At 41.2% G+C, this 14,366-nt stretch overlaps 1 protein-coding gene across 6 annotated transcripts in view; it reads right to left on the bottom strand.

Moving 5' to 3' along the window:
• Positions 1-14,366, bottom strand: part of SMOC1 (SPARC related modular calcium binding 1) — a 133,124-nt gene that overhangs the window by 78,735 nt on the left and 40,023 nt on the right. For all 6 annotated transcript variants that reach the window (XM_064512521.1, XM_064512520.1, XM_064512516.1 and 3 more), the window contains exons 2-3: positions 12,943-13,114; positions 5,209-5,321 (exon numbers count right to left, since the gene is read on the bottom strand). In XM_064512521.1, the coding sequence (XP_064368591.1) occupies positions 5,209-5,321; positions 12,943-13,114 (285 nt within the window). The remainder of the gene's footprint in view (positions 1-5,208; positions 5,322-12,942; positions 13,115-14,366) is intronic.

Raw genomic sequence — 14,366 nt, 5'->3', positions numbered from 1 at the left:
AGAGTACGAGCACTGAATAATGGAATAATATACAGCTTCCAGGGAATGCGGGGCATGTCTACACAATGCCACACAGCACTCCACTGCATTAAGGAATGAGTTTGTAAGTCTGTTCAGCATTATGCTATGCTAACCCATGCAGAGAGACAGACTTGTGAAACAGCACTGAATGCTAACAGAGTGTCTCCCACTTTTGCAGAAAGATGTCTGTTTGTGGGGCTTAGGAGAAAGTAGGACTGATAGTACCTTGTACAAGGATTAGTGCAGCAGAGAATGAAACTATTGCTATGAGCCATGATACACATTACTCTCTCCAATCAGACTTACATTGTCAGATGTTAGTGTCCTGGAAGCTGTCTGATTTCCATCTGATGATGAAAAACAGCTACTGATCCAATCATCAGAAGACAAGTGTGGCTGATGCACTCACTTTAACAGAAATCTCAGTGCTACATAACAACTGCATCAGCAGCTGCAGTTCTGAGAGCCCTAAACTCAAAGAAAGTCTCCAAGGAGAATACTGCTCTCAGCCACTTGCATGTGGACTTTCAAGAAAAAGAAACCAAAGCGAGACAAGTGGAAGGAGGTGGCAAAAAGCAAGACACACCACAAAAAGCCGCGCAAGACTACATTGCCAAAGCAGGGTTGAGATTATTCATGTTCATAATTATGTCTGAAACTGATCCTGTTTAAAAGCTCAACAACCTTTTCTAAAAAACTCCTTGGGGGAAAACTCTGAAGAATGCAAGTCTTTCTCAACCCATGGCAACAAGCCAAATGGCACTAAGCAGCAAAAGAAAGTGTGCAGATTACCCAATACAGCCTGTTGTTTATGAAGAACAGATCACAGCAGGTTAAGTGCAGCATGGAAAGAGAATGGCATTTATGCAAAATACAGCATAACAACAAAAAGGAGAAAGCAAGTCTTGGAAGCAGAAACTGGTTTTAGCAATGTACAATTCTGCACAACAGTATGTGATCTCAATTGTATACAATTAATCAAATCACTTATATCAAAAACATTCTTATGTTGTGAATAACTCACATTTTATCTGAACAGTTATATTAGTGTGGGCTAAGTGCAGACAGCCTTTGTTATAGGAAGTTGTATTCCCCACACAGGATTGAAATGCAAAGAAATAGCCCTGCTCCGTTTTCCAGAGGAGTTTATCAGGTCTGGTCTCACTTACTGTCATCCTGTCATGCCTGCCATGCCACCACCTCTTCCATGCTGCAAATTCATGCTACATTTTCAGCTGTACAAGCAGTACCAGAAGGGGATTTGAAAAGATCTTTCCAGTACATGAACTCCTACAATAAAGCAAGCAGCTGATGCAGTGCATAAAAACAGTAATGGAAACCACTGATTTGACAAGTGCCTGTTCCCCCTGATGCAGTACACAAAATCCATTATGACTAGCCCTGCCTAGCAAAATTGGCAATCCGAGCAATAGAGTCAGCGGCAACACTTTTTTTTTTGTTCTAGATTTGCAGACTATGAAAAGAGAGATTATATGCATGCTCAAGACATACATGATATCTCTAATGCAGGGTTTAAACGCAAACCTAACTAAGGTCTTTGCCCTCAAGCCGTCCTCCCTTTTACCATTGTTAACACATCTAACTGTCCAGTCTCAGAGTTGGTTTTACTGCAGGGAAGCAGGAGGAAACAAGGTGACTATGGTCTCCCCTCATTTGCCACCCCCAATGTAGTACATGTCACAGAACAGCAGAGTAGCTATGTTGCATTCACAAGCCATCAGTTCCCTCCAGTCAGTAGTGGATTCAACCCCAAAACTCATGCAGTTTTGTACTGCATGCAGTTCCAAGAGGTGATAAGAACAGACTTGAGCATCTTAGAGGAACAGCCTTAGTGCTTACACACATATGATTGCAATTTGGTTTCTAATTGAGAGGATGATGGCAAAACACAAAATCAACAGTTCAGTTTGGTCAAGATCAACCAGATTCTGTGAAGAGACTGTTACACTACCAAATGCAGTTTCCAAACCAGCACTGTTCATGCTTTTCACTCCTGCAAAACTCCAGAATTTCAAATAATTATGAGACATATCCCCAGACCTTTTGAAGTCTGATGACAAGGAAGATGATTTGGGCCCTATAACTTACTATGTATGCATCTACAACAGAGGCTTAGCTTTGGACCCAGCTCAGCTCAAGATAGGTCATCCACATTCTAGGTTAGTGCTACAACAATTCAGAGATTTGATACTCTATATATGTGCACACATCTTTCTCTCTTTCCCCTCTGATCAGAATTTTTCTTTTACTCAAAAGACTTCTCCAAAATAAAATTTGCTCAGAATGTTTCTATAAGTCTGCATGGGGGGGGGGGGGGGAGAGGAAGGAATAAGTTGTTGAAAAAACATCCCTAACCAACTGTAAGTACAGGGTACATTCTGAAATGGGTGGATCTGCTCAGATTTTTGTTGAGATGGGGATTCAAGGTTGAAGAGCATGGTGGGTATTCCTTCTAGAAACCTTGTCCAGTGATGTTGCTCTGTTCTGGACCTCCTAACTGAGATTTTAGAGTCTGCATGGAGTTTCTCCAGGTATCAAACCAGAATAAACTGGTAACAGCACAGAGCTGACTTCAGCAAGGCCTCAGACATTTCACAAAACTGGCCTAGGTGGCTTCTCTGCAGAAGAGAACCTGGAGGTGCCAATTCACAGAATGACAGAATGGTCGAGATTGGAAGGGACCTCTGGAGATCACCTAGTCCAACCCCCTGCTCAAGCGGGATCACCTAGAGTATGTTGCCCAGGATTGTGTTCAGATAGCTTCTGAATGTTTCCAAGGAAGGAGACTCCACCACCTCTCTGGATAACCTGTTCCAGTCACCCTCACAGTAAAGAAGTTTTTCCTCATGCTCAGACAAATTCTCTGGACAGGGCATGCAGCAACCAAATGGCCCCCACCAGACCAGATCTGAGTTGCTGGAAGCAAAACTAGTTTAGATTGTTCACCACCATTCTGCTTTTTAATCATCCTTTTAAATCAAAGTTAAATTAATTTGGAACAAAAGCTAAAAGAAACACTTGTCTCAAACACAGGTTGAAACTTATCTTCCTCAGCCACTGTTTTCCATTCACATCTTATGTGCGGACAATGACCTTAAATGGTGCAATACAAATGATGAAACTGGTTCCTGAGGTATGTGGAACACAGCGCATTATTATCCAGGGAATTATATGAATTTCAGTTAATGCCAGTTACAAAGCAATCAGAGGCTTCCTTCCTTATGCCAGGTAAAACAAAAGCATTCTAGTGTTCATAGATCTGTTTTAAAAAGGACTGAATAGAGGAAGAATGTGAACTATCACTTGGCTTCCAGCTCAGAACACACAAGTTTTGTAAGCACTTTCATGCTGCTCCTTCGCTGAAAACACTGGCAACCCGTATCTGCCAGGGAATGTGAAGAAAAGCAGCCCATCAACTGCTCAACAATCCAAACACTAGTACCAACCTACCAAATAAAACTGTCTGAAAGAAAGCTTTATCAGCTGCACTCTCATTCCAGCTTATTAGTATAAATATTTCACTTGCACCCTCTACTTTACCCTCCGACATGTGATGGACAGGAGACATACTGAAGCATCAGCTTTCCTTCCCCTTTTCTTTTTGAACTATAAAGCTCAACATGGAATACTTACCTCCTCTCTTACTCCTCACCTTCCCAAGATGGCCCACACTACACAAATAGGATGCTGCTCCAAAGAAGTATGCAAAGAAGTTGGCAGGACAGATAAAACTTTTCCCACCTCACTATAAAAAACAAAAACAAACCAAAAACACTCCTACACACCAGATGATAATGGGAGGGTAAAGCTGGAAATAAAGATTTTTGGTGGGTTATCACCAAAAAAAAAAAAATCTTTCCTCTCCTCTTCCCCCAGGCATCACAAAGTGTCTGAACAAGCCCCAAAGCTTCTAGTCTTTCTCACCTTTTTGAAGCAATGTATTTTTATACTATATATATATATATATGTGTATATATATATATATATATATGTATATAAAAATATGTATAGGTTTTTACCTTCAAAAGAATTTGCAAACAGCAACAGCTAATAAATCCTCAAATTCCTCTGAGGCACAAGATCTCTAAAACAGTGTTAGATATATGTAAGCCTATGGAAGCTATAGCCAAGAGGTTGCATGATTTACCCAAGTTCACAAATCAGAGGTTACAGGGGATGCCAGATTTTGGCTTTCAAGACTTGTGCCAATTGACCAGACAACATACCTCCCTTACCTGCTAGGTAACTGCGCATGGGCCACTTGACACTACTCAATATGTTTGTAGTAAGACAGCCAAGTATCAATATTCATTTCTACCCTGTCTTGACAAACTACTCTTCCTCCCAAAATCTTTTCTTCATGATTGCTTTCCTCTTGCCACAACTACTTAAACTTCTCTGGAAGTCTGTAGGACTGCTCCCAACTCAACCATTCATGAAAGCTGCTCAGTGGCCACAACTGACTATTCATTTTGCATAAATCTTAAAGGCCAACAAACCATGAGAAGCATATATGCCTCCTCTGCTCTCCCTGCCTGAAGTAACTGGCAGGGACAGCTAGTTTCTCAGGAGAAGCAGCATTATGAAACAGTCTACAATCCCAGCCTATCATTTAGTTCCAGCAAGTGTATACTACAGAATCAAAAGCCCAAAGAAAGAAATCTCATGACCACTCTGATCACCTCCATTTTAGGCTCCCAAAGCATAACAGGGAATAGTGCAGGAAGCAAGAGTGTCACAAACAAGTGCTGTGCCGAGGTAAGAGGCTCAAAAGATAGCCTTAGGGAGAAGCTCTCTTTTGCTGGGATAGGGGAAGCACAGGTAACAGCAGTGGAAGCTGGCCTGTTCTGCGTGAGCCACAATTCTGTTTGCAGCTCACGTCCAGAGAACACTTGCCCTCCCCTGCAACTTTTAGCAAAGATGACATATTTTCTATGCTATGCTGGAGGTGGATGCCAATACACAAACATGTGTGTCTTTTCAGGTACATACTGTGACTGAATCAAAATTTCCGCTTGATTCAACAGTCCTCAGCGTGCAACAACTTCACCTCAGTAAGTGAACTCAGTGTGTACTTGCATCGCTATCCTCACTTAGCTTACCCCTTAACAGCAAATCTCTTGCAGCCACCTAGAACCTGGCTGATAGAGGCCAATAGACATTTACCTGTGTGAATGATCCATCCTCATTGCATTCTGGGATGAAGACTGCTTCCTGGGGCTTCTTTGCCTGTTCCAGCGCTTGAGCTCTCTCTAATCGACACTTGCTTTGGCCAGCATCTACAAAGCAAAACATGCTCAGAGTGCAAATACCTTTTGGCTTCTTCAAAAGCTACCAGATGCACCATGCAGCTGGGAAAAAAAATAAGCAAATGCAAGGCATCAAGGACCATTACCTGCATATTAAAAAGACAGCTGTGAGTTAGCACTGACAACCCCCAAAACAAACGTGAACCCAGGCAATAAAGCTACGAGCTACTTCAATGAAGAGCTAGCTAATTTCCTAGATCATCCAAAGGCTCTAGAGATTTTTTTTCCAGCAAGTGCAGGAGCATAAGCTCCATGCAGTGAAAGGTCTTCCTGGAGGGAGTTATGTTAGTGCTAGGTATTAACAGTCTGAAACCAGATGATTGAGCATCAGCCCACTAATTCAGGCCCAGAAGTGAGCAATATGGAAGCAGGGGTCCCTCAACAAAGCTTCTTCCCTGAGGAGGTCTCCCAGTAAGATGCTAAAATAACTAGTCATCCTCCTGAACTTCCACCTTCACATGTTCAGACAAGGTAGATGTGACACTGTCTGTGAGTCATCCTTCCTGAAACCCAGCTCCCACGTCTAGCCCTGATAGATAAGGAAGTGTAATGTATGCCTGGCCCTATATCAGTTACTCACTTTGCTGCCCAGGAAAAACATTTGCTCTGTGAGCAGACCTTGAAGGGGTTAATCTCAGCTCTGCATCCATTTCAGAAGATGCTAGCATCTAACATGACCTTAAACCCAGTCCAGCTCACTGTTACAGAGCATAGACCCAGACAAGCCTTATACTGATTACCTATGGGTCAAAAGGAGAGTTCTGTTCTGCAGAGATACAGCATACACTCAGTGTTTACATTTAGAAACACAATGCCTAGGAGTACTGCTGTTCAGTTGGGAAAAAGCAGAAAAATAGCAAGCATCTGTTTCTATGGGATTCTGACACCTGGACTAGTATCCCTCCTCCTTTTCCCATGAACCCACTCCACCGACTGGAAGATTTTCAGGGCAGAAACTGCAAAATCTGATCATCAGATCCTTCAGCAGCACCATAAAGAATAATCAAGGTTGAATCCCCATTCTGCCAGGTACTCCAACACATTGGTTACCAAACAGCTCTCTACTGGATCCCTGAAGATCCCATATTCTGCTTCACACATCACTTGAACTTCAACAACAGAATCATTAATACTAGCACTGAATTAGAAAGCCAACCTGGATTTTCAGATCAACTGAATTTGCACTGCATGGCATGAGAAGTGATTTCCATCTAAGTATAACTAGATGCAGAAACAAACAATAATGCTGTAAGTAGTCAGTTTTGATAGAGATACACACTAAAGCTTTCAAGCCAAGTACTTTATTTACACAACTGATGACTTAAAAGACCAAGTTTTAGGTTTGCTAACACTGACTATGCAGTTTCATTTTAAATGTATCATATTAATGTACTCTCTAAGCAGTATTTCACAGGGCTTCTGAAATTATGTAAATCAACCCCCTTCCTCTTTGGAAAAAGTGATTAACAGCAACACTACTACTCAACACAGGTGTGGATCACTTAGGCACTGGGTTACAAAGCCAGAGTGCCTATATCGATTCTGCCATTGACCCATCTGCTGAGTGACTATGAGTCATTTACCTAACCTCCCCATGGCCTTGTGCCCCTTCTGATCCCATGTCACTCATATTTAGATTGTAAGTTACTTGTGGGGTATGTGTTTGCACAATGCCCTTAGCATATAGGGCTTTGATCTCAGATGGGCCTACCATGGGCTCAGTACAAACAGAGAGATTGTTACTCAGAGGGAAAAGACTTTCATGAATTAAACTTGCACTGAATTTAGAATAGCATTATTTTTCTTCTAATTAAATTAGCCTTGATATTACCTACATGATGGAATTTTTTTCACTTGCATAAATGACCATATTATCAGTACTTGTTTGCGCACCACCACTAATGACGGTTCTGCCAGCAGCATTCTCCATTTAAACACATTCTAGTTCTTTGTGATGAAAAGATAGCACGAGCAATTTTGCTAACTGGAACACCTAAGTATCACCTGCAGATCAAGCCTAAGAGTCTAACCTTGCTTAGCATGAAATAGGACATTATTACAAAACCAGATGATGTGGCTGCACCTTCTGTTTTATAGCTGTCTGACTAAAACACAGGCTTTCAAGTTCTGCCTCACAGGACACAACTAAAAAGCAAAAACCTGCACAGATCATACAGATCTGCAAGTATAAAAGGAGAGGAAGAAAAGAGTGGCAAGTCTCTCACATGACAATCAAAACATAGATTTACATGTGGTTTCTAGTCTTCGGGATACAAGACTGCAGACAAGGATGTCTAGTTAAAATTGCATTATTCAGATGCAATATTTTCTCCTCCCTTCTGAATATAAAGCAGAAGCATAAAGCATTTCCACAGAGTGTCTACTATAGTGCTGGCGCACTCACAACATTCATATACAGCAGTACCTACATAACTGAGGCTGGATGCTTCACCACACAGTTGGTAGGAAGTAACATTTTGTAGTATCACCTGCAGCACTGAGATGTTTGGAGTCCAGCCAGAAGGGAGTCTATCTCAGATCTTTGTCCAATTTGTCTAATGAGCATGCAAATATGCAGGCAAATCAAGGTCTTACTAGGAGAAGGCAATATGAACATATTATTGCTAAGGTGACAATGTTCCTCCTGGCAATTTTAAAAGGCTCTTATAGATCAAGCTAACTACTACCACTCAGCAGACTACACTGTAGTGTACTATCACTACACCACAAAGTTTAAGAGCTCATTTTTCTTGCAACATCCTCTCTCTCATTTCAACCCTTGGCTCAAGTGGTGTCATTTCAGAAATTGCTGCTGAAGTGCAGAGAAGAAATACAATTTTTTTTCCCTGTTCCTGAACACTCAGCACTAATTATTTCTCCCATCCTCCCTCATAGATCTACAAAGGTCATGTCAGTCCTTTTACAGCCTTGACTTGGAACAGCCAGCTACACCACGCTGGCTGGAGAGGTGTATGCATACTGTTATCTTCTTTTGTGTGTACTTTCACAATTCAGTTCCAGTAAAAACAGTGCCTTTAGTATCAACATTTACCAGTTTGTTTTTAAAAGGACTGTCAAATTCCTTCTCCTCCCCACTCCAGACTCGTATTTTTATAATGTTTGCATCAACATGTGATTTCCGTGGGATGACTTCACCTTACTATTTTTGCTTTGTTAATTAGAAAATGTAAAATATGACATAAGTGCCAAGAATTAAAGAGTAGCTGCCAAATAGATTACCCCAAATTTAAGATGCATTACAAACTTCAATAAGTCTGATGCTAAAAGTTCACATCTTATTCTATTGATTTTGATTGTTTCACCAAGTGTTTCACCACTTTTCCTTCCCTTTTCTTAAAAATGTTCACTGAACTAGCAAACCAAAACAGAATGACATTAATGCTTTCCAGTTTCATTGTGCAAACTGAGTCTAAATAAGACCTTCTCTCCTGTCCATAAGGTGAAAAAAAAAACCAGGATGACTTTTTCTAAAGTTCCTTTATTTAATAATTTGAATTTAAACACCTTGACACTTAGGACAAAGTTACTGCTGCTCAGAAAACTGCCTTTTAAAGAAAACTTGTTGTTCTAAAGTTGGTATCTGGCAACTAGGAGACTGAGTGGTGTTCTCAACACATGGGGCCTAATATGCAAAATTCAGATGGACATAATTTTGGATTTTGCAATGAAGTTAGCATAATTGATCTTTTCCGTGAACAGTCACCAAGCTTATTCAAATTAGACCACCACGTCCATAGAGCACCTACAAGTAGGCCCCAGGAATTCCAGCATACTCTCTTCACCAGCTAGTGGCAGTTTGACACCACACAACATCGTAGTGTAAAGATCCAAACTATCCTAGTAATACAACATAAAACATCTCCAGGCACCTACATAATGCCAGCAGCAAGCTTATATTACGTAACCACAAAAATCTAGCTATTTAGTTTTAATTCTACTTTGTTTTTACCAAAAGCTCAAAGGGCAAAAATTGATCCAAACAGCTTTTGAACTATTTATAGTTACATTAGGTAACTGTCTCACATACAGGCCAGATCCCAATCAGGCATGAAGCAGTCCAGCTACACTGAAGTCAGCGGATTCATATCCACCTACTCCAGCCAATGATCTGTGGCCTTTGCATAAAACAGGCAAAAATGGAAGCTGAGCAAACTACAAAAATGTGCCTGTCTGTCCCACAGGGTCTATCGATCATTCTCCATTCTCCCCTTTGTTTTCCACTTCACTTCTTAGAAGTCCCACGCCAGCGATCTCCAACTTTTCTCTTTTCATGCTGACATGCTTTGCTCCCTCTTTGATACCCAGACATCATTGCTATTACAGAGTTCTAACCGAGTTGGAGCATATCTAAAAAACATGCCTAAATTTGCAAAGTAATTGAGGGCTTCATTTCAGACTTTATTGCCCAGTATGTTGCCAAAGAGGGACCGATTTTCCTCTCTCTTGACTAGGAATAAGAAAGCTCAAAGACAAAACACATGGACCTAGCAAGCACACTAAGAAAGAGTGATTTCAACATCTCACCTCCCAACAAGAAGAGAAGATAGAGGAGAAAGATCACCTTCAAATAAACCCATTATTAGTCAGAATGAGACCTTCCCTTCCAGTACATCAGCCAAACCTTGTGCACAGTCAGGTGTCCCAGAAGCATGGGCTGAAGACTCCTGTTACAATTCTCAGCAGTAACTTACAGATAGGTTCATTTTACACATGTGACTTGTGATTTAAGAACAAGCTCTGTAACCAACTGAGTTTCAAACCCATCTACTATAAATCTATTGGGACAACTTTCAGAACACCTCCATCTCCCTTTTTTTAAATAGGCCAAGCATGTTCCTAGAAACCCAACAGTTAACATAGGACTTAAGTGTGTTTTAATCCACAGATACTCAATACACTCTTACAACCACTGCATAATCGTGACAGTTTGCCAAGTTTCATTTAACAAGTATTTGTCCTTCATAACTGCAAAGTTCTGAGGCAGAATTCTGTTATTTAACATAAGATCATAAGATGCCTTCTGACAAAAGAGCCAGGTATGAGTGCTTGGGTGTGTATTTCACGCACAGCTACGCCATCTGGAACTGTTCTCTGGAATCTCATCAGTGAGGCTCCATTTGTCATGGATGCCCTAAGCTTCATTGTTTTAAGCTACTCCCAACTTTTAACCCTTTGTGAGGTTGGGGGGAGGTTTGGGAGGGAGATGGATAATTTAGTACTGGAACAATTTCATTGAAAATTACCTAAGGAAGCTAGCAAGGAGCAAGAGCTAAATAGAAGTTATAGTTCCCAAGGGGCCGGCAAGATTTAATTTTTAAAGGTCCTTAACTTCTTGAGAGAGAGAGCAGAGGGCTGAAGTGAATCAAAAGGTTCTGTTCTCACTTTGGAAACCATTCTGCTTGTCTTGATACAAGTATAGTTTGAGTTATCAGCACATGAAATTGAAAAACTACAGTAGTCTGGGGTACAGAACTATGCCTTGCTGTCCACAATATGCTTCCTCTTCTCATTTTAATTACCCAACTTTTTTGATCCTCAGAGAGAGAAGCACAAGCTAAAATTGCTCATTTTACAAAAGTTATTGGGTAGGGTGTCTATACAATTATTGCTGACAGGGCTTGATGGCCCACAGGCTCCCCTTCAGTTCTACTGGACATCCCCTGCAGAGTGTCTTTGTTATGCAGAAAGAATGAAGTCTGCTCAGTGTGAACTAGATGCCCTACTGCCGTGGTAGAAGGTGCTCAAAAACTGCTGGTGAATACCTTCCTTTCTGAGAGTGTAAAATACAGACAAACCTGGCCAACCACCCGCAGTCACACACACCTGTCTTTCAACTGTCTGTATTTGCCAATAACAGTGATCTTTATGCACAACTAGAGGCCATATTTCTAATGTGACTAGAAAAACAAAGTACTTCTCCATAGCAGCACACATGAAAGCTACCAGCAAAGTTAAATTTGAATGTGGTGGTTAAAAGTATGTTCCCATTTCCCAGGAATTAGTTGGAGCGTTAGATAGGGGGTTAAGAGTAGGACTTCCAGTTGTCAAACACCGCTAGGTCATTAGGTGCTGTAGAGTAACACAGGGTAAAGGGAAAAGGGAAAGGAGAACATGAGTGATTTCAGCCAAACATTTCAGTTGCATTTGAGAAAGCTAAATGCAAAAATATATTTTACTTGTGCTTAAGAAAAAAAAAAAGTTAGTTACTTCTTTGGGACTCTGCAATCATGATATACAACAGACTGTGCAGCTTCACAATCAACATCCCCACTTCCAGAAGAGGACTCTCTTGCATAGGGCTCATGTTTTAAGTGACTGAAGAGTGCCAGTTCACGTGCCAATATCAGTCGTGGAGTTTCTTAGCTAACCCACTGTGCTCAAGTGATGATAGCAAAAACAGAACTCCCACCCTACTGCTTCTTACTGTGACACTCAGAAGTGTGTCAGTTACAAGAATAGACACACTATTTCTGGGGCTCCTGGGAGCAATATTCTGGTCTTCCAGTATTCAGAAAGAAGCATGATTCAAAGGTCCCTTCCTATGCTATATGGGAAAAGTTGCCATAGATCCTTCCAGCAGTGGTGAGAAAAATCATACAAGTAAGCTTCCTTCCAGTGAGAAAGCATTTAAAAGATGGCAGTATTTGAGGTCATGCTTATATTTCACCTATACCATAAAGCTCATTTCTACATTCAAGTGGAATCTCTATTTTAGATCAAGCAATTCTGACAAAGATTTAAAAATGCATTTTTATAATAGTAAAAATCCCTAAAAAAAAAAAAAAAAAGTCAAGTTTAAACACGTCCATTTATCCTTCCATAGGGATTTTAACAAGTTTCTCCTGTCACTTTAACCAATTGCTAAAAACATCTGCGCCATCTGCCCTCTGAGCCAACTATGCTCTCAGGAAATGCACTCAACTTGATTTTTCACTTCACTGCAGAAGCAAATCATTTGTGTGACAAGAAACCAACATTCCTAAGAAAAGTTGCAACTTCATCTTCAGACTATGCTGCAAAAAGCTGAGATGACAAGGAAATAGTATTCTTATTTCTAAGTGCAGCTGTAACAGTGGACAAGCAAAAGAAAAAAAAAGGAGGCCACATAAAGACTTGCAAACATTCTGTCTCCTTAATTAGCTCAGCACAAAAAGGCTGTCTAGTCCTTTCCCAGGCATATACATCTTCTATGCACACACTTTCTTCCCTACTCCGCATTCCTACCGTTCACAGGTATCTCAGGTTAGACACTGGAGAAAGTAGCAAGGAAGATCTCTTCTTTCAGTATTTGATTTTGCATTTCCATGCAGCCAACTCCTTTTGATCCATAGATATGTTTGGGCCCTTCTTCAGTGATGTCTCTGGCTCCCTGGCCTTTTTTCATTGTAATTCAGTCAGTTCTTACTCCTGCCATCTAAACCCCAGATTCACATACCCATTCTCACATGAATGCACAATTTTAATCAGATTACTCACAGAGCATGGCACTAAACCCAAGGGTCTGTGAATCCAGTCTGTTATTAGGTAGGACTCCCATTCCTCCCCACAAAGGCATTTGAAATCCACCTACCTTTGCACCGGCCACGATGCGTCACACTCAGACTTGATTCCCGGCATTTAGCTCTCTGGTAGTCACACATCGACTCGTATGTTCTGCCATCGGAGGCACACAGGGGCTTGGATTGGGACCTGGAGCAGTGCAGGTTACACTGAGGGTCTCTATCACGGTCACTTATTAAAAACTGAAGGAAGTGAAAAAGGGAGGGAGGGAGGGAGGGAGGGAGACAAAAAAAACACTGGTTTTGTTTGGTGTCTCAAAGCAAAGCACAGTGTATTTTGTTTTTATGACAATAGCAATGCAGTCTGTAATGCTGTTTAAGCTGACTACCAAAGCTGACTTTGCCTGAAGGGAATTTAAAATGGAACACGTATGTCTTTAAAAAAAAAAAAATTAAGGGTCTTTGCCATTCCATTTTCTTTAATGGAACGGAAACATTACTCACTCTGCCTCACCTCTGAAAACATAAGATGTGCAAAGCCAGACACAACTCACTCGGGAAGGGCAATACTGAGTCACATCAACCTAGCTTGCCCAGTGCCCTGCGGCAAACAGTATCCAGTACCGAGTGCTTTAGTCAGTGGTGCAAGAAACTTATCACTGAGGCTGAAGGAACCCAAATAACCTATCAAGATTGGCCCTGGTAGTTGAAGTACAGATGCAGCTTTATATTCCCAGCTGCTTGTTTTTAAAGCATTCCTTATATCATCTGTGGATACCACCTGCCTCAGTGTACCTGTACCCTCCCAAAGCCACATTTCATTCCCTCCGGATGACACCCTGCTGAGCTGACAGCTGCATTCCACGCATCTCACAATCCAACTCTATCTGAAAATTTATTTTCTGTAATAAGTTTTGAATTTGCCATGTTTCTGAATGTCTCCTCTTCCTGAGTATTCAATTCAGATGTGGCTCATTATTTTGTATACACATACCCTGTCCTTTCTTGTCAGTCTCTCTCAGGGCAAAAAATTCCAATCTTTCCATTCTTCCCTCAGAAGATATCCTCCATACCACTATCACTGCTGTTTCCATTCCCTGAAGTCAGTTGGGCTTCTGCCTTACCTTTTGGAGATAGGGCAACCAACACTGCACAGGTAACTCACTGAGTTTTGGTAGTATCCATTTTCTGTCACCTTGTTCCCTGCAAAGGCCAGCATCCCATGGTGGCTTATTGTTAAACCCTCAGCTGTACTCTAAACTGCCCACAGGGATACCCAGATCTCTTTTCCAAGTTCATACTTTCTTCCCAGAAACACTGACTACCATTCCCCCTGCCATAACCACTGGATTAGAGTTTCAGCAGGACATTATAGTAACAGCCCCTTTCACTTTTCCACTCACTCTCCATTCTACCTTGCTTAGTGGTTAGACAGTCAGGCCTTTAATTACTACCCAAATCCAATCACCTGTTCAAAGGAAAATTTCAGGGGACT

The sequence above is a fragment of the Dromaius novaehollandiae genome, chromosome 5 (genome assembly GCF_036370855.1).
Source record: "Dromaius novaehollandiae isolate bDroNov1 chromosome 5, bDroNov1.hap1, whole genome shotgun sequence".
NCBI classification, from domain to species: domain Eukaryota; kingdom Metazoa; phylum Chordata; class Aves; order Casuariiformes; family Dromaiidae; genus Dromaius; species Dromaius novaehollandiae.
Note: the sequence above shows the minus strand (reverse complement) of the source record. Positions and strands in the feature narration are given on the sequence as shown.